At 43.2% G+C, this 21,401-nt stretch overlaps 1 protein-coding gene across 4 annotated transcripts in view; it reads left to right on the top strand.

Moving 5' to 3' along the window:
* Window positions 1-21,401, top strand: part of LOC103187153 (muscle, skeletal, receptor tyrosine kinase) — a 75,482-nt gene that overhangs the window by 37,757 nt on the left and 16,324 nt on the right. For all 4 annotated transcript variants that reach the window (XM_042332636.1, XM_042332632.1, XM_042332628.1 and 1 more), the window contains 7 exons: window positions 1,542-1,805; window positions 3,421-3,593; window positions 3,764-3,787; window positions 10,128-10,216; window positions 11,544-11,703; window positions 12,837-13,017; window positions 14,175-14,366. In XM_042332636.1, the coding sequence (XP_042188570.1) occupies window positions 1,542-1,805; window positions 3,421-3,593; window positions 3,764-3,787; window positions 10,128-10,216; window positions 11,544-11,703; window positions 12,837-13,017; window positions 14,175-14,366 (1,083 nt within the window). The remainder of the gene's footprint in view (window positions 1-1,541; window positions 1,806-3,420; window positions 3,594-3,763; window positions 3,788-10,127; window positions 10,217-11,543; window positions 11,704-12,836; window positions 13,018-14,174; window positions 14,367-21,401) is intronic.

The raw sequence follows: 21,401 nt of genomic DNA, 5'->3' as shown, positions 1-21,401 counted from the left end.
TTCGAGCTATTAGAAATGATGGAGACCTGTGTGGGTCCTAGTGTGACAGGGTTATTTTACTTGTGAGTTAAGGTTGTGGCCTCTGAGTCAGAAATTTTAGGGTTCAAGCCCATGTTGGGATTTTGAACTCATGTGGCTGATATTCCAATGCAGTGCTGTATTGTTGGAGATTAAACCATTAGACTTTAAACTGGTTGCTGTGTTTGCCTGCAAAGTATACAGTCACTACTTTGCACAGTGAATCCTGGGACTTGCTTTGAGATGTTCTCCGATGTGACAGGCACTATATCAATTATTATTATTTGGTAACTTGAGCTTCAGTCCCGTATCCCTACTTTGTCCCCACTTTCTGGAACTCTCTCCTTAAATCCTTCCCTTTAGCTTTCAAATCCCGTCTAAAAAAATCTATATTATATTTTTATTAAAAACCTTTCTCTTTGACTGCACTTTCAGCAACCTCCCTCCAACCCCTGCCATCTCCCAATCTACAGTTTTCCATCCTGTCTCTGTAAAGTGCTCTGAGACAACTTTTCCAAGTGAACTTTGTTATACAAGTGCAAGTCGTTGTAAGTTCACAACTTCCTGCTGCTTTCCAGGCTTGTAGCTAAAGAGTTAAAGAGTAACTCCTATCCCAAATCCAACCCAGAAACTCAGATAAAACCTACACTTGTGACTGCAGCGATTCTGGGCTTTGGATCAAACCTATGGAAGAAGCAGCTGCAGCAATGGAAACCTGGCTAACCTTGCTGAATGGAGCCGTGGGTGGTCGGTTGCCGGGCTTTCAGCTGGCCCAAAATAACAATGTTTTTCTACAGTAAGGCCTTTCACAATGATGTGGCGAAATATTATCACCTGGAAACATCAACAAGTTAAAATCCCTTTCAATAGTCCGAAAGCCGTCAGCAAAGAGGGAATGAAGTTCGCCCACAACTATGTGCTGCCAATTGTTTTTTACACAGTCACAGCATGTGATTCAAGTTGTAGCAGAGAGGTTTAATACTGGTGTTGGTTCTATATTTGCACTGAGCGTGATTATCAGTGTTAGTGGCTGGGGAGGATAATCTGCTTGGGTTAAAGGATTCCTCATAGCATACTGACATTGTGCAGGGATCATTTCACCTTGAGGTTCAGGATGTTAGAATGATTACAGGGGGCTTACATGAGAAAGGGATGATGGAAGGAACAAAGCTAAGATTTTTTTTTGGAATCAGCTGATTGTCTGACATATGCGGAAACCCGTCACCATGCTTAAGAATATCCAAGCCAAGATGAGAATTCCATGCATCCCACCTACACATGTAAATCCCAGAGATAGATTGTTGGAATGAAATGTACACTCATTCTCTGGAAAGACGAATCCTGCTTACCTAATTCCGGAAAGTATTAAATGCAAGTTGGCAAGAGCCAAGGCTTGGGGACCCCAGAGTGTGCGTTGCAATACTGCTGAAGTCTAACCAACCATTGATATCGCTGCCTGGCAAGCTAAGATCTAAAACACCGGTGTCTTTTTGATATCAATGCATGTCCATCTCCATTTTCAGGTTGTACAAAGGTGACTCTGGCTATTGTAGCACATATCGAGGTGAAGTGTGCAAAGGGCTTCTGGAAGAAGGCTCACTTGTTTTCTTCAACTCTTCTTATGCTGACCCGGAGGAGATGCAGGAGATGCTGGCTCGCGGAGCCTGGGCAGAGCTGGATCGAGTGAACTCGCTGTGCAGGCCAGCTGCGGAATCATTACTCTGCCGCTTTCTGTACCAGAAATGCGATCCCTCTGGATCAGGGCCTGCTCCTAAGCCTGTGTGCAGGTAGGACTGTGGCAGAGACTCTGGCTGTAATTTGACAAGTCTACAGTTCATTAACAAGGCTAACAACAACAACATGCATTTATAGCTTAAACAATCACAAAATTGCATCATGTGATGTATTAACTGACCGATGGCTGTCAGACAGGTGAAGCGCTTCGAGATGTCTCAAAGACGTGACAAGGCACTTTATCAAATGCAAGGATTATTATTATTATCAAATCCTAGATAAGCTTAACTTTCTCCAGTTGAATGGCAACAAGATGGAGATTCTCCTGCTTGGCTCCCGTCAGCATTTCTCTCCTCAGGCACTGACAGCATCAAACTCCTTAGATGCACACTCTACCTAATGAAGCCTGTGTGGAACATTGGTGTCTCATTTAACCCTCAACTGCCCCTTAAATATATAATTTATAATTTGACCCGAAACTATGGAACTCTGCCTCAATCCCCCCACCTTGCCCCCTCCTCGCCTGTCTTCAGATCACACCTGAAGCTCTTCCTCTTCACCTTGCCTACAGTCAACTCCCACCTTTCCCTGGCTCGACATCAAGCTCTGTCACTGTTAAGCACTCTGAGATCCTGCCCGCATGAAGGCTGCTATATAAATGCAAGTTGTTTTTTGTTGTTTTGATCTGTTCAGCTTTCCTGCACTTCTGTAACATTTTTCACCTCCACCACCATCTCCCCTTGGACAGCCAGGAATGATCCAGAAGTCCGCAGTGCGTATCCTTTCCCGCACCATGCTCCGCAAGCCTATTACCCGCATCCTAGCTCGGCTCCATTGACACTATCCCCAACACTCCACCAGCGTATCTGCCACCACCCTCTGGAACTCTATCCTGGAGTGTCTTTACCGCACCCCTTCCCTCTCATCCTTTAAGACCTTTCTCTTCACAACATGTAAGGTGCTATATAAATGTAAATTTGAAACATAATATTGAAACATGCAGTCAAAGTGGGCAGTGGATAATTAAACACCAACAATTTATAATTAAAAACAAGAACAACATGCATTTGTCTAGCGCCCTTCATGCAGGGTAGTGTCCTGAGTGCTTTCACGCTGGGTAGCAAAATGCACCTATCACAGAGGAAAACATCGCAAAGCTCTTCACAGAGACAGGGTGAGAGATCGTTGGGTAGGAGGGAGGTGACCAGAATACAGAATGCACTGTAAAGTGGAGTGACTGTGTTTTGTGCCGCAGCTAATTGTGCACAGAAGTGTCCCATAAACAGCTGTGGATTGAGTGGCCAAATGATTATTTAAAAATAATTTGAAGGGATTATTACCCCTGGAAAAGTGATTCACCAATCAGCTAACAACCGAGTTCCTACTTACTGCAAGGTAAACAGAGGTGTGTGGAGTAAGGAAACTTGCCTAACGTTTTGCCCTGCCGGTACTCGAACCCAGGACCTCTCATATTTGCATTGCTTGTTGCATTATTTAGGGGCTGGATTGTTCAGGAAAACACTAAGTTACTTTTTTTTAATATGTAAAAATGTGTTGGGCGGATTTACAGCGCCTTGGGACGCCCTCCCGACGTGAAAGGCTATACAAATGTAATCTTGTTGTTGTTGTTTTGCATTAAGTCCTGGATCAGTTCATTCTTTCTTCCAGAGAGCACTGTCTGGCGGTGAAAGAACTCTATTGTTACAGAGAATGGATGTCCATGGAGGACAACTTACGCAATGGACTTTACACTGCAAGTCTGATCCTGACCTTGCCGGACTGCAATCGCCTTCCCAGCATGTACCAGAACCCAGACACGTGCACAAAAATTTCCTTTCTTGGTAATTACTCCCTTGTTGAAATGTTAATGGGTTTCAGGTACCAACATAGTAATTCTGCAGAGCTAATCTCAGTGACTAACTGCAATGCCCAGTTTAATGAATGACTTCAATGAGCATACTGGCAATTTTCTGTACTCAATTAGTTCCTTTTCTGCCCTTTTATCTTGCAGACATGAAAAAAGATCTCATTACCAGTGAGTAAATATGCCCCCTGCTGCTCTTCACTGCCATGCTGGGAACAGTAAATCAGATATAATTACAGACATTGCGTTTGTTGAAAATGTGTGCATAAGATCACATGGCACTGAATAATCAATGCACGATGTTCAATAATACTCCTCTACATAAACACATTTTCCTTCCACTTTCCTCCCAGGCTGTTTCTAAATCTAAATATAATATTTACGGTCTGCAGCACTTGTTTATTTCACCAGCAGTGCTGAGGTGTTTTAAGCATCATGCGAAGTAGAGTTAGTCATTGATTGGGCCAATAGAAAATTGCAACAACAACAACATTACATTTGTATGGCGCCTTTCACATCGGGAGGACATCCCAAGGCACTGGACAATAAGTGTTTCGGACCCGAGCTGGGGGTCGGGATCAGGGAGGGTGGAGAGCAGGGGGAGAAGGAGGGTGACCGAAGGCATGGTCGAAGAGGAGGGTCTTGAGACAGGTCTTGAAGGCGACAAGGGAGGGAATGAGGCAGAGGGACTGCAGGGTGGAGTTCCAGAGGGTAGGAGCAGAGTGGCAGAAGGCCTGCCCAACAATGGTGGGGTGGTCGAGGCGTTGGACATGAAGCAGGCTGGAGCCCGCTGAGCGGAGAGAGCGGGTACGTTGGTATGGGGAGCAAGCTCATGGAGGACTTTGAAGGTGAAGACCAGGATCTTGAACTGTATTCTCTGTATAATGGGAAGCCAGTGGAGTCGGGCGAGGAAGGGGATGATTGGGTCGTGGAGCCTGATGTGGGAGAGGACATGGGCTGCAGAGGTTTGAATGATCTGCAACCTATGGAGGGAGAAGTTGGGGAGACCATCAATCAGGGAGTTTGCATAGCTGAGCCTGGGTGTTATGAATGCGTATGAGGGTCTCAGTGGCCTGCGATGTGAGACAGTGGTGGAGCAAGGCAATGTTGCGGAGGAGGGGGAAGGCGGAGCAGGTCATGGCATGGATGTGGGGTAGAAAGGATAGTTGAGGGTCAAACAGGATGCCAAGGTTGCGGACTGGCTGAGTAAGGTGGAGTGTGCAACCATGGATAGTGATGCTGTCAGTGCCTGAGGTGAGGAGGCGCTGATGGGAGCCAATCAGGAGAGCCTCGGTCTTGTTGATGTTCAACAGGAGAAAGTTAGCTCTCGTCCAGGACTTGATGTCTAACAAATATTCTGTCAGAACAGCAGTGATTTGAGGGTGGTGGCAGAGAGATAGAGTTGGGTGTCATCTGCGTACATGTGGAAGTTGACCCCATGTCTGCGGATGATGTCACCAAGAGGGAGTATATAGATACTGAAAGGGATGGGACCAAGGACAGAGCCCTGAGGAACTCCGCACAAAACGGTTCAGGGGCTAGAGAAGAAGCCGTTTGTGGAGATGAAATGCAGGTGGTCTGAGAAGTACGATCTGAACCATTGAAGGGCAGAACACACTGTAAAGTGAATTGACTGTATATTTGTGGGCGAACGCGGCAGCCAATTGCTCACAGCAATGTTCCACAAACAGTCGTAGATTGAAAATGATCAATTTATTATTGTTTTTGGAGGGATTATTATTAGGTGTTTGGAGTAAGGAAACTTGCCCAAGGTTTCGCCCTGCCTGGAATTGAACTCAGGTCTCTCACTTGCAAAGCAAGTGCTCTAACCACTGAGCTACAGGACTCCACATGGCACCCAACTCTATCTCTCTGCCTCCACCCTCAAATCACTGCTGTTCTGACAGAATATTTGTTGAGTTGAGAGGAGGGGTGTTGGAGGAGGGTGGAGTGGTCAACAGTATCGAAGGCAACAGAGAGGTCAAGGAGGACGAGGAGGCAGAGGAAGCCCTGGTCACAGATGGACAGAATGTAATTTGTCACTTTGACCAAAGCTGTTTCTGTTCTGCGGGCGGCACGGAAACCCAATTGGAGGAGTTTGTGAAGGGAGTGGCAAGAGAGAAGGTGTGAAGCTGGGAAGCAGCAACTCTTTCCAGGACCTTGGAAGGCAAAGGGAGATTGGAAATGGGTGGTAATTTGAAGGCAGGGATGGGTCCAGGGAGGGTTTTTTAAGGATAGAAGTGATGACGGACATTTTTAAAGGGTTGGGAATGGTGCCAGTGGACTGGGAGAGGTTTAGGACGTATGTGAGTAGAGGGGCAATGAGGTGGAGCTGGGAGGTAAGGAGTGGAGTAGGGATGGGGTTGAGGGATCAGGTGGTCGGTTTCACGTAGGTTATGGTGGTGATCAGAGAGGAGATGGGGACAAGTTCGAAGGTGTGGAGGGAGGGATGGATGGGGACGGGGGTGTGAAGGGGAGATGGGGAGGGGCTAGTGGTTGGAAGGGCAGAGGCAGCTGAGCAGATCCACTTTGGGCAGAAACATTTACCAACAATTGGGGGGCATTTGACAAATTTTGTGGAAAATTGTAGAGGGTTGATTAGTGCTATTGAGAGACAGATTTTGTGAAACAACCCACATTAAAACTGTAGGTATATATTTCCTGAAGACGTAGTCATGTTTAAAATACTAAAAATGTTCATTTGAATAGTTCAGCACTGAACAAAAATTGGTAGCAGGAGTTCAGATTAGGTTAGGGGTCAGGCAAATAGACACAAGTCGTGTCCCGCAGCTGCTATTTCACTCACTGGTGGGCGAAGCCTATTTCCCTCTTGCGCTATCTCCGCAATCCCAACACCCCCCGATGTCATGCATCCGTGACTGGAGCCGCTCCACTCACAGTAGCAGTGTCGAGAAAACAATGACCAGAGGCCTGGGGCCAAGCACACTGTGTGTACAGGTTTGTAATGGAAGGGGCATTTGTAGCGGAGTTTGTGGCGGAGGAGGGCGTTTGTGGCAGAGGAGGGCGTTTGTTACTTAAATTGGTAACTTTAAGATCTTTCAACTTCTTGCTGTCTCTTTCTGTTTCAATTCATTACGGCTCAGAATATTTTTGCTTCAAAAGTCAGGAAAAGCCAGAGCCCAAATTGTGAATTTTCTGAGCATTCATTGGATTGGAGTATGACCAAAAGGAGGTAGATTGAACCTGAGCCACATTGATCATCTGAAGCTCATTTGGCTGACTAATATTTGGGGTTTTAAACGGTGTGGATATAATAGTGGTGTAATGCACACCATTGAAATTCACGAGCACAGGAATGTTACCCTCAGGAAAATGTTGAACATTCCACATCCTTTGACATTTGGAAATGTTTCCAGTACAGGAACTGTCTACCTGAATGCCAAGGATAGCACAATAATTCCATAGTTAATAATAATGCAAAAATTGAATTTCTAGCTAACATAGATATATCACAGTTCTTGAAGCAAAAAAAATTGCATTGTATGAACATAGAACCTGCAGTATAGCTGACCTATTGTACTTTCACAAATGCACCTAAACATAGATATTTCTTGTGTTTGATGTAATACCGTATCATGTCATTGAAACACTTCACAGGGTTTACCACAGTATTGACTGCATTTGTAGGCGAATGTGGCAACCAATTTTCACATAGCAATGTCCCACAAACGGACATAAAGTGGATAACCAATTTTATCTGGGAATTGTTGGCCAGGACACTGGAAGAAACTTCCTTCTCTTTTTGAATAGTGTCGTGAAAACTTTAATGTTCAATTGAACAGATTGACAGGACCTCATTCTCTCATCCAAAGGATGGCAGTCCGACAATGCAGCAATCTCCCAATGTCAGCTTTAACCAGAAGTGTAAAGTCCCCACATGGGGCTGAAACCCAAACCTTCTGAGTTAGAAGCAAAAGTGCTATGAACTGAGCCAAGCAGGCACTGACCAAATGAAAGGAGAAACCACTCCAACTATATTTAATGGGTCAAAATGTTCTGCACTTCTGAAATAGAGTTTAAAAATGCCTACATCTGTAAAGTAAAATCTGAGGTGTGAAAAGTGAAATGAGGCTCATTGTGGCACTCGGCGCTGGCTGTCCAGCAGCAGCAACACCGACTGCCTCATTCCCCACTACCGCTGCAAGCCACCCTGGACTCTGACCCCAGTGGCTAATCTCTCCTCCCTCATCTACATTCCCACTCTCCCTCCCAACCATTCCACTACCCCCTCCCATCCCACACATCCCCCTGCCAACTATCCACTCTGCATTGGTCTTCAAAATGTCCGCTCCATCTCCAACAAGACCCTGGCCATCAAAGAACTCATCCTCGATGAGAACATTGACATCACGGCACTAACAGAAACCTGGATCACCCCAGGTGACACCTTTCCCCTCACTGAGGCCATACCACCCGGCTACACCTACCACCATGCCCCACACCCCAACTATCGTGGCGGTGGTGTGGCCCTCATATCCAGGGCGTCACTTGCCCTATCCCCCTACTCCACCGGCTCGTTCCCCTCTTTCAAACACCTTATCCTCTGCCATCCCTCTCACCTCTCTCTGAAAATTCTCTTACTCTATCGTCCCCCAAAATCCTCTCCACCCTCTTTGCTTCCCTCTGCCTCTGCGCTGACCGCATCATCATCCTAGGCGACTTCAACCTCCACTTCATCCCCTCCTGCTCCATCTCCTCAGACTTCTCCTCTCTCCTCTCTCAACCTCTCCCTCCACATCCACTCTGCTCCTTCCTACCTCTGTGACCTGCTAACCCAATATCAACCTGTTGACTCCCTCCACTGCCCCATGGCCCCCAGCCGGTCCACCTCACCATCGGAGGTCGTACCTTCAACCTCTCTGCCTCCAACCTTTGGAACTCCATCACACAGTCCCTTTGCTTTGCTCCCTCCCTTGCCTCTTTCAAGGCACATCTCAAGACCCTCCTCTTCGACTGCACCTTCGGGCACTCTCCTAACCTCCTTGCCCTTCCCTGCTCTCCCCCCCCCTCCTGATCCCAACACCCCTGCTCGAGGGGTTGGGATCAGGAAGGATGGAGGGCTATAGCGCCCTTCACATTAGGAGGACATCGCTGACTGTCCAGCACTTTGAGATGTCCTCCCTATGAGAAGGGCACTATACAAACGTAATTTGTTGTTGTTGTTATTAAAAGGTTTGTAGTTTGCCTGATTTTCTACATATATTTTTCATCAATTTTGCTGAAATGTTTCACCGCTGGGGCTGACAAGTGATTATCGCCAGCTTGCCCGTCAGTGTAAGCTAATGATCTGAGCAGAATAGGCTGAAATGTAATGTAATGTCAAAATGAGGTGGATAAGCTGTAGACTCAGAATTATTTGTGGCTCCAAGGAAAGTTTTGATTGATTCCAGGATTGCTGAATTGACCTCAACTCTNAAAAATATGTTTGCTGGAGCCAAGGGTCCTCTTCGTTTCCGATTCAAAACCACTCAGCTGGACTTCTGCCAATTTCCCTGATGTTTCAACCTTTCAAATAAAATGCTTGCGGAGGAGCTGTGATTGACAGTAAAACTAATCAAGCCTATGTAGCTTTGAAATATTAGATTAAAAATTGTGGTGGTCGTAAATACATTCCTTTCCTTATTCAAGGAATGCCATTAAGATATGTTTTGAAAATACCCCCTGACTTCTAAATAATGGTAGCACCAAACCTCGGGTGTAAAGCCCTGAGCCCGAACACTATCTTGAATCTCACGTAGCAGGTATCATCTTTTGAGTGCCTAAAGTGGTCTATCCAGTCCTGTAGATCAGTGGTTAGAACACTCGCCTCGCAAGTGAGAGATCTGGATTCGATTCCAGGCAGGGCGAAATGTTAGGCAAGTTTCCTTACTCCACATGCCTCTGTTACCTAGCAGTAAGTAGGAACACGGTTGTTAGTTGATTGACAGATCACTTTTCCGGGGGTATTAATTCCTTNAAAAAAATACAAAAACAAATTGGTCAAAAACAAAATATACAGTCAATTCACTTTACAGTATATTCTGTGAAGCGCTTTGAGTTGTCGAGAAGACATGATAAGGTGCGATATCAAATGTAAGGATTATTAATATTATTTCCACACTTACTCAGGAGAGGCTTGCCTAACTCAATCTGAGGTATGACAACATCCCATGAATAAGCTTGGAAGGCCATTTTGGAACATGTAAAACGATTGCTGATAAGTAATAATAATTGAGCTACTGGACTCCAAAGAAGTTGTCCCTGCGTTTTCATCCAAATTTGGCCTCTACTACTCATCAGAAATCATCAGAAATCACATCTTAATGACATTCCTTAAATAAAGAAAGGATGTGCTCAGGAATCATGCATTTTTTGTTTACACTTGCAATTGTAATAATAATAATAATAATCCTTGCATGTTTTTATCATCCTGGTTTATCAGCACTTTGGGATATCCACCCAATGTGAAAGGTTCTATATAAATGCAATTTGTTGTTGTTGGTTTCCACAGAAACGTGTTACAGAGACCGAGGGAGATATTACCAGGGGTCAGTGAATGTCACAGTATCTGGTATTTCCTGTCAAAAATGGAGTGAGCAGGTTAGTGCCTATTGTAAACAAAGTTACCACTGATGTACTGTTCACATGTTTATTAACTGTATATTAACCTTCTTCCACTTCCTTGGCAGTGCTACTGAATCACCCCCTATTATTTGCCTGTATATCTGATCTCAAGTCTTAAATTATTTGGAAAATCCAGTATTGTTTCAAGCCTGTGATAGATTCAGGATAGACTCAACTGTGAAACTATCATAATAATTAATCCAAAATTGGTTTAGTTGGTAAATCCCCAATGCAAATTATCATAAAAACATGGTGGAAAGTACCAGATTTGATTCCTGGTCTGTGATAAGGGGGTTGAATGGGGGCAGCAACAAGGTTAGGGTGGAACATAATAGGTGTCTTTAACATTGCTGATTACTGTCAAATGTGCCTTGTTGGGCAAAAATAGGATTGGGCTCAGCTCTGAAGCTCCTCAATAAATAAAACAGCCTGCGTATAAGCAATACACAAGATTGTGAGTTTCAGTCCAATGTCAGGACTTTGATCTCACAGTTGACACATGCTGAAACTTCAGTGCTGTGCTGGAAGAGCAGTCTATTGTTGGAAGTTTCGTCCTTCAGATAAGATGTTAAACCGAGGTCCTGTCTGCCTGTTCAGATGGAGGTTAAAGATCCCACGCCACTGTTCAAAACGAGAAGGGAGTTTCTCCCAATGTCAAAAATCCCCCAAATAAAATTGATCATTCATTTACTTTGTGGCTATCTGTGGGACATTGCTCTATGCAAAATGATTCCTGTGTTTACTTACAAAACACAGAGTCACTGCACTTTGCAGTATATACTGTCATGTACTTTTAGACATTATCCTGAAATGCAAGGATTACTACTGTATTATCTATACATAGAAAGTGACCTCTGAAATAGGTATGATGAGTAGATGGAACCAATGGAATTGTACCCCGGTGTGAGTCGAGGTCTTCAGGGGAGAGAGAAAAAAATTCAACTTGTATAATAATAATACAACAACAAAATTACATTTATAGAGCACCTTTCACGTCAGGAGGACATCCTAAAGTGCTAATAATCCTTGCATTTGATGTTGCACCCTATCATGTTGCTGAGATGTCTCAAAGCACTTAAGCACTTCACAGGATATATTGTAAAGTGCAGTGACTATGTATTTTGTGAGCGAAATGTAAAATTAGTCTATTCAGAAATATTTGTGGAATTACAATTTTTGTTTGAAAACTCATTTAACTCATCAGAGTTAGAAAACCTATTCTTCTCATGAGATCTGCAGTTGTCACTGACAAAATAAATGTTGTTTTGATTTGTTATCCCTCTTTTCATTTCCACCCACAAAGGCTCCCCATTTCCATAGACGTTTGCCAGAAATATTTCCAGAACTGACCAATTCGGAAAACTACTGCCGTAACCCTGGCGGTGAGAGTGAGCGTCCTTGGTGCTACACTATGGATCGATCGATCAGATGGGAATTCTGCAATGTCCGTCTATGCACCAATGGTATGTGTTTCCACATACAGTGTGTCAGAAGTGCAGTGGAATTGTTATGTCTCAATGCTAGCCAAGAATAAATCACTCATGACTGAACTTGAAAGCAAGGAAATTATGATGAATATTTATAAGGTAAAGGGTAGGCCACAACTGAAATGTTGTGTGCAGGTTTAGGCAGCGCACTATAGAAAGGATGCTAAAGCCGTGGAGAGGGTGCAGTGTGGATTTACAAGGATGATACTGGGAGTGAGAGGATAAGGCTTTGAGGAGAGGTTGGAGGATTACTTTCACTGGAGCAGAGTAGATGTAAGTGAACAAAACGGCTTGGGAGGATAAATGGTGAGGAAGCTTTTGCTCTGAAAGGTGATTCAAGGACAAGAGGACATAAATATAAGATTCTAACTAGGAGCATAAATAAGGAACTTGGGAAGTTTTTCTCTCCCAGAATATAGAATACATTGCTAAGGGTAGCTGTTGGTATGAAGGAGATTGGAGGAAATTATAAATGAATCAGATATGCACATATGGAGGAAGAACATTGGAGGCTATGGGGGATAAGCAAAGGAATTGGGATTAGAATAGATGTCATTATTGGAGGAGCAAACATCAAAACAAATACAATGGGTTGAATGGCCTCTTGCTATGAGGTAGACTTCCATGGTTTACTGGTAAGCAAAGAGTTGATCCTCCACAAGTACAAATGAAATATAGAACTACCTATATTACCTCTTGATCTCAGGTAGGCTGTTGGAGGCAACTTCAAAGGCAAGAAGTGTTCCCCAAAGGGAGAGAGAAATAGATGGAAGGCAAGTCAGCCTGACTCACAGGCGTTTCTTTCTGGTTTGGAACAGAAGTGGTCCCTCAATAATATATGTTGTGAGAAATAAACAAAGTTTATAAAATCGATCTGTGTGCTTTTACAATAATTTTGTCTATAACTTCCTGCTGACACTGGTGGGTGTAGACATGCAAAACGGAGCATGCAATGTGAATTCTCACCTTATATGCTACACTTTTCACCCCATAGAACGAAGACCCATCACAGACAGATTGTTCTCATGCCAACCACGTGTGAATGTTTCCAGTGTTTCTTAAGTACTGTACTAAATAATCACATTCTCAAATGTGCCTTTTCTTTCCAGGAACCCCAATAATAGGTGGGGAGACAAAGGCAGGAACATCCAACACCCCGATCCTTAACTCTGCAACCTACTCCATGACTGTCATCATTTTCATTATCTCAGGCTTTGCAGTCATCGTGTTACTGATATTCGCAGCTCTAATGTGCCACCGGCAACAGAAGGAATGGAAGAATAGGAAAAGGTGAGAGATGCCTTTGTGCTATTATTTCCATAAAAGGAATGCAAATGGGTAATGTGAATTGAATTGCTTCCTGCCCCTTCTATGTTTGTCTCTATGACCAGGTTTGAACAATGCAACTTTAGAAATTCATTGGATTGCAACTTCTAGTTAATTGCAATTTCTGGTTTGTAAAATTCGTTTCATTTGTAGAACATTGTTGTGCGCAAATTGGCTGCTGCGTTTGCCTATAAAATACGCAATCACGGCACTTCGTAGTAAATCATGTGAAGACACATTGAGATATCCTCCCAGTGTGCTATATTAAATGCAAGGATCATTATATATACATGATGAAATGTGGAGCTCTAGTCAGCAAAGCCTGAACAAAGACTTGCCTGGAAAACAACAATCTCAGCTACAAGGAAAATTCAGATTGGTGTAAACTTGATTTGGTTGGAGCACTCTCGTCTCTGGGTCCAGGCAGGGCGAAACCTTGGGCAAGTTTCCTTACTCCACACACAGCCTAATAATAATCCCTCCAAAACCCAAAACAATAATAAATTGGTCATTTTCAATCTACGACTGTTTGTGGGACATTGCTGTGCGCAATTGGCTGCCGCGTTCGCCCACAAATATACAGTCAATTCACTTTACAGTGTGTTCTGTGAAACGCTTCGGGACGTCCTCCCGACGTGAAAAGCGCTATATCAAATGCAAGGATTATTATTATTATTGTGTGTTCAACCCTTCGCCCTTGAGCTGTCCATGCTGACACTCCAGCACAGTACTCAGATGTGTTGTCCTTTGGATGAGATACTAAACCAAATCCCTGTCCCTTAGGTAGAAAATGAAGAGCCTATCACTGACACTGAGTCAAATGGCCTAATACTGTGTTGATTTTTATGGTTCCCTGGACACAACTTGAAAAGAGAAGGGAGTTTCTCCCTGACTAACAATCCTCCAAATAAAATTTGTAAGTAATTTCATGGCTATTTTGGGACATTGTGTACAAAATAACTGCCATGTTTGCCTACAAAAACAATGACTACACTTGGCATTAATTGCTGTGAAGCACTTGAGATGTTCTGATGTTATAAAATGCAGACTACTATTATCTGGCTTCAAAGTGTTTATTTAAATACTATCATTATTAGTCACATTTTCTTTTCTACTTACAGAGGAGCTGAAACACCGACTCTAACAGCTTTTCCTTCAGAATTGCTGCTCGACAGACTTCATCCCAACCCAATGTACCAGAGATTACCCCTACTTCTAAATGCTAAACTGCTCGGCCTTGAATACCCAAGGAATAACATTGAGTATGTGCGAGACATTGGAGAGGGAGCCTTCGGAAGAGTGTTCCAAGCAAGGTAAGGATGTTTTCAATCTTCAGATGAGCAAAGCTCAACAGAATTCCATTGTGAACAGAATTGCTTACAGCGCACCACCATTGATATGAACTTTGGTGATTTGGACAGTGATCCTCCGAAACACACTTTGAAATCCGAAGCCATTTTTTGGTAATTTCTTTTAAAACTTTTAAAAAAGGGAGTTAGGAATTCAGAGGTGACTGACCGAAAATGCAGTCAAAGATATAGACTGACTCGTCCTGAAATGATTTAGCAAATTGGTGAATTCAGTCTCAACTATGAAGCTGGTTTTCTGGTAGTTTTTAAAAGAAATTATTGAAAAATGGCTTCAGGTTTCAGCTCTGAGATATTACCCTACATGAAGGGCTCTATATAAATGCAAGTTGTTGTTGTAGTGAACACGGCTTTTGGAGTTTTTTTATATATGTTTAGATCAACTGCAGGGTAGTGTTTATCTGTTTGATCTCAGGCAGATAAACACTACCCTGCAGTTGATCTAATCACATATAAAGAAAACTCCAAAAGCCGTGAACACTAACCTTTCCACAGATCCTAGAACACATCTGTTTAGATTTTGCCTGAAATATGGTGTTTTTCTATGAAAATAACATTTCCCATACATAAATCAACAAAATCTATGCAACCTTCACATTGCGTGAGGCATGCTGCAGTTTCAACTGTCCTCGATGCAATGGATAAACATCATTAAAAAGTTAAAAGCCAGTTTGGACGTATGCAGTTAGGAATGAGCTCCCAAGCCATTTACAAATTCCCAACTTAATTAAGGGAAAAGTGCAGGAGTTTATGGACAAAATTAAAGCTTTCCAAATTGACCTCATTCAAATTGTTTGAGATTGGGATGACACCCAAGTGGTCTCTAGTTATGCTAAGACTGGCCTCAGGGTTTGCAAATGGAGATTCAGCATAACAGGAAGCTGGTGTCAGAATCCAAATGTGTCATTCGGAATTAACATTTCAAAGTGTAGCTTGCAGAATCAACTTTGAGTAGAGTTGACCTGATCTAACCCCTCCCTCTCCCACCTGGAAAGTCCATTTCTTGATTGAACTGAAACACCGGAGGCTGCTGGATAGTATATTACATAGACAAGCATTTAGAAATGAACAGAATGTTATGTATGTTTGAGAGTTATATAGATTCCAGCTGTTCAGCTCTGCATCTTGAAGACTGCAGCGAGGCCATATAGGCCTTCTCTTCACATGTGCCAATGGAAGTGTGAGCAGGCATTTCCTGTTGTAGAAACTTCCAGAGCCAGTACAACTGTATAGGGAATTCATGCACTACACAACATTCCTGTTCAAATTAAATTTCGTGCAACTTTAAATCCTAGCCCTTGATTACATCACCGCATTTAATATCTGACTAGGTTATTTGTTAAAGCTGTAAATGGTCCCAGTACACTATCTGGCAGCAGTATCACCTCACAGCAGGATATAAGTCATCGTTGAGTAGCAACACACATTTGGATTCTGAGGTGATCTGGCATTAAAACTCTGCTCACCACAAAATAGTAAAGGAAATGTGTATAGATCATATCTCAACTTGTGAGAGAAAAATAGCCAGCACTGTGGACAAAGGAAGTTAGTGTAATGTACAGCCATACCTGTGTTCTGTACTAACAGAATGGTCTTTTGATATACTGGTACCAGTCTGATACATTTGGTAGCACTCTCACCTCTGGGTCAGAAAGATGTGCGTCAAGCACTACATCAGGAGTGTGATCTCAGTCAGCCTGGTTTACATAAACCTGTTGAAGTGTTGGTGTGACACAAAGTACAGGATACCCAGAAAATGCAGGTACATACACTGGGAGGGCGTTGTCACAAACATAAGCATTCGCAGGGTCCTTAAGCAGGCAAACTCTGACGACTACCAGCATCAAACCCTTCCCAATTACTTATAAGTGCCTTCGTTCCTCCGGGTCTGGCTTCCTCCTTGTCCCCAGAGTCCTCCGCTCCACCCTCGGCAGCCGTGCTTTCAGCCTCTATGCCCCGAGGCTTTGGAACCCCCTTCCTCACTCCCTTCGCCTCACCCTCTCTCTTCCTATTTTCAGGTCTCGTCTGTAGACCTTTCTTTTCAACCTCGCCTTTGGTCACCTTCCTCCCCCTCCCCCTGGCTCGGCCCCGGGATCCGTTACTGTGAAGCACTCTGAGACACCATCCGGCATGGAGGGCGCTATATAAGTACTTATTACTACTTACCATTTACATAACGCCCGTGATTCTAAGGCTCGCAACCCCCAGCCCTCCCAATATTGGGGGGCATATTTTATTGAAAAATACCCACCCCTTAGAATCAAGTCAATACATTATGACTTGATTGTGGAGTCCTGTAACTCAGTGGTTAGAGCACTCACCTCGCAAGCGAGTGACCTGGGTTTGATTTCCGGGAGGGCGAAATGTTGGGCAAGTTTCCTTACTCCACACACCTCTGTTTACCTAGCAGTAAGTAGGAACCTGGTTGTTAGTCGATTGGTGGATCGCTTTGCCAGGGGTAATAACTCCTTCAGAAAAATAATAATAATACAACAACAACAACAACAACAAGATTCCATTTATAAAGCGCCTTTCACGTCAGGAGGACGTCCAAAGGCGCTGCACAGTTGGGTCATGACCGAGCAGGGGGAAATGGTCAGGGTGAGGGGAGGGAAAGGAGGAGCAAGGAGGGGGGAAATGGTCAGGGTGAGGGGAGGGAGGGAGGGAGGAGGGGGAAGCGAGTCGAGAGGGGAGCTGAAGGCTCGGTCAAGAGAAAGGTTTTGAGACCGGCCTTGAAGGAAAGGGAGGAAGCAAGGCGAAGGCACTGGGGGATGGAGTTCCAGAGCCTGGGGGCTGAGAGGCTGAAGGCCCGACCACCGATGGTAGGGCGGTTGGGGCGGGGGACGTGGAGCAGACTGGAGCCGGAGCCAATAATAAATTGGTCGCTTCAATCCACAACTGTTTGTGGGACACTGCTGTGCACAATTGGCTGCCGCGTTTCGCCCACAAAACATACAGTCAATTCACTTTACAGTATATTCTGTGAAGCGCTTTGAGATGTCTCGAAGATGTAATAAAGCGCTACATCAAATGCAAGGATTATTATTATTACCTCACTACTCAATAAAAATGGAGTAAAATTAGTGGAGCTTCTTAACATAAGGAAGGAGTTAAGATTCACCGCAACTTTCACTCCAGACTACAATTCCCAAAGCTCCTTCTGAGTCTATTTGTCTGATCAGGACTCAGTACATCATGGAAGAACATCTGCTCCATTATAGAAAGGGTGAAACTGGCTCCCTCCTATAACAATACAGCAGATAGTGATCACAGTGTGTCACTGTTTCCAAAGCAGAAGGAATAGCCATCAACAGCCCAATGAGTGTTGTAACTCCTCCATACGTTCACTTTCTACTGATTGTGTGCGAATGTGCTCTCTTATACTATCACATGTCTAGCTCTAGTGCCACTGCTACTCCAAATAAAACTTTCTATTTCCCACATTTTTAAATGATATCAACCCTATAAGTGGATTAAAGCTGAAAATTAACTTCCTCTGCTTCAAGTATCACTGCTAACTATTTGTGTGGTAACCAGCACTGATTTTATTCCTACAGAAATGAATTAAAAGATTTGTTTCACAATGCAGACATCAACAACAACTTGCATTGTATAGTGCCTTCACGTAGGATAATGTCTTGGAATGCTTCGTAGGGGTTGGACGACAGGTTAGGAAGAAAGGGAAGGGGAAAGATAACAATAACATGGTCAAAGCAGTAGGTTTTAAAGTGGGATTAGAGTATAGATTAGAGGATCCGTCTTCAGACAAGACGGTAAACCAAGATCCTGTCTGCCTGTTCAGGTGGACAATAAAGCTCCCATGGCATGTTTCTTAAAGAGAAGGGAATTCCCTCAATTCCCTCAAATAAAATTGGTCACCCACTCCATGGTAGTTTGTGGGACTTTGCTGTGCGCAAATTGGCTGCCGCATTTTGCCCACAAGATAGAATCACTCCACTTTACAGTATGTCATGTGAAGTGCTTTGAAATGTCTCGACAACATAAGGATTATGAAAGGATTAATATTATATGGATAGAGAGGGGGTGAGATGGAGGGTTAAAGGCAAAGTTCCAGAAGTTGGGGGCACAATGACTGAAGACGACAACAACAAATTACATTTGTATTGCGCCTTTCATGTCAGGAGGATATCCCAAGACGCTGAGGACAACATTGTTATTCTTGTTACTGATGCTAGTGGACCTGTTCAAAGCCCATGAGGTACTGTGTCAGATACAGCATTCAGCCCTCAGAATACCCAGCAGTGTTGTATACAGTACATACTGTTACGGTGAGAACCATCCTTGCTGATATATCCGTCAGCAGAGATGAACATTTCTGCCAATTAACTTATTTATAACTTACCCTAGAAATTAGAAACTGTGATCTGTTCCTTATCTACTCCTGTAGAAGCTGTGGATCCCATTTCAAGCACAGGAAATCCTTAACTGTTGACTATTAAGCTTTCTGAATAGCTGCTATTTTTCACTCCAGTGCTCTCTTTTGAGTCCTTGGGTACAATTCAACACATTTTGCCACAGCACATTGTGGCATGTGATGGTTCAGTTCTGCTCACTCTGTAAAAAGTGCCACCTGTTCAGCTTTAGGTGAAAGAATCTGGTAATTTCAATAAGGAAATAACATCAACAACAACTTGCATTTACAGAGCGCCTTTCATGTAGTATAATGTCTCCGAGCGTTTAAGGATAAAACATCAAGTACTGAATTCTCTCTATTTTAAGTCAATGAGAATAATAATAAACTTTGAAATCCGTTTTTTAAGTAAAAATACTCAAACAGAGTTAAATTTGCAGTGTTAAATAAACAATACTGGCATAAATTAACATGTTAATTATTGTGAATAGCAAGTTTTACCCACCGTTTCCAGTTATTTCCTTCTCAAATTGCAACCATTAACATTTAAGATTCTCAATATATTTTAATCATCACAAATACAAATCCCATAAATAAATCTATGAACACATCTCTCATCTTCTCCCTTCCCAGCTCTGCACTTATTCTGCCCCTTTCTTAAACAAAGCAACTTGTACTTGTATAGTGCATTACATATAGAAAAACACCTCAAAGATATACAGAGGCGGAATGTGATTTACAGAGGCTCTCTGCCTTCTGGATGATCTGTGGAGGGTAAAGCTGTGGAGCACATTGGGTTTGGGCTGCTTTGGGGCTGAGGTTGGGATTTGGTCAGGCACCCAACAAATGGCTTAAAGGAGAGTTCATGGTCAAACAAAACACCAAGATCCATGAGTTGGTGTGAACAGCTGGGGGAGTTGATATGGTTAGCGCCGGGGTGAGGACTGGTGAAAGCCGAGCAGGATAGTCTCGGTTTTGGTCGACATTTAGTTGAGAAAGTTAAGACTCATCCAGGACTTGATGTCTTGATGCCTGTCAGAACAGCGCTGTCCTGAGGTTGAGGGTAGAGGCAGATGAATGGAGTTAGATGTCATCTGTGTACATATGGAAGTAAACCCCCATATCTGCAGATGTTAACAAGAGGAGCATGTAGATGAGGTAAAGAGGACTGAGGATAGGGACCTGAGGAATACTACATGTGATCACTGGCTCGGGAAAAACTGTCAACCCTAAATAACAATGTGTTTGTTTTATGTTTCCTGGAGATGTTAGAAACATTTAACACCTAAGGTATTGTGCAAATAACTTCTAAATGTGTAGGGCAAATATAGAGGTGCTGTGCTGGGATACTTAACCCAACTCCACACAGTGGCTCGGAATTGCCTGCCCACAGCTGTCTGACAGTTCTGGTAATCACTGCCCACCGGTGACATAAAATTATACATTACAGAGAGCCTCAGCCATCTGCTGGTTTTCATTTTATAAAGAAAAAAATCATGTCTTCATATACCATGCATCTGTATTCTTAGTTTACGTTGATTTATATTCGTACTGACTTAAAACAATTTGAAGAAAACCCAATAACGATGCGGTTCAGACTTCTAATCCCGATGTCCTCTGCTGGGATTCTAGCTCTCTGCCTTCTGGTTTGTATCATTCTGCACCAGTTCCAAAGTTCACATTTCCTGACTTGTTCCATATGGAAACATAAACCAAAAGGAAAAGATACTTAAACCTTCCAAGAAACATTAGTCTTTTCTGAAACCACCAGGACTGATTCAGAATGGCATAACTAATGATCGGCAGGTCAATGATAAAATATTAATGGTATTTCAGCAGCCACAATCGCCAACATCCTGCCCTGGCTGAGGTCAACATTTGGCTTGTGTTATTGTGACAATGCACTTACATCACATAAGATTAGATTTACTTCATGGATCTGCACATAAATTAACATGCACATCGAGTGCGTTGTAATTTGGTTCAGATAAAGTAACCTTTAACATTAGAAATGCTTGAGGAAACAAATCAGACTTTGCGCTACATTATGTATATTCTTAGTTTATACTAATTTATAATAATAGGAGTCTTGTAGCTCAGGAATTAGAGCACTCGCCTTGCAAGCGAGAGACCTGGGTTTGATTCCTGGCAGGGCAACACATTGGGCAAGTTTCCTTACTCCACACACCTGATAATAATCCCTCAAGAAAAAAAAACAATAATAAAATTGGTCACTTCAATCCACGACTGCTGTGCACAATTGGCTGCTGCGTTTCGCCCACAAAATATACAGTCAATTCACTTTCCAGTATATTCTGTGAAGCGCTTTGAGATGTCTTGAAGACGTGAAAAGTGCTATATCAAATGCAAGGATTATTATTATTATTTCAAGACAAAAAATTGCTAAGCCTGTTGAAATGTCATACAGATATATATATGTATATATATATGCATAATCACAATGAACAACACAACACACAGTTACCCCCCACCCCCCTAATGGCTCAGTTGAAACCCATTGACTAATGTGAAACACAGTTGGATATCCTTGAATGTTCCTTGCTTCCATGCCTGGTCCATGTTGTAGTTGTTGACCTAAGATGAACAAT

The sequence above is a fragment of the Callorhinchus milii genome, unplaced genomic scaffold (genome assembly GCF_018977255.1).
Source record: "Callorhinchus milii isolate IMCB2004 unplaced genomic scaffold, IMCB_Cmil_1.0 Scaffold1, whole genome shotgun sequence".
In the NCBI taxonomy this organism is placed as follows: Eukaryota; Metazoa; Chordata; class Chondrichthyes; order Chimaeriformes; family Callorhinchidae; genus Callorhinchus; species Callorhinchus milii.
This window is presented reverse-complemented; position numbering and strand designations above follow the sequence as displayed.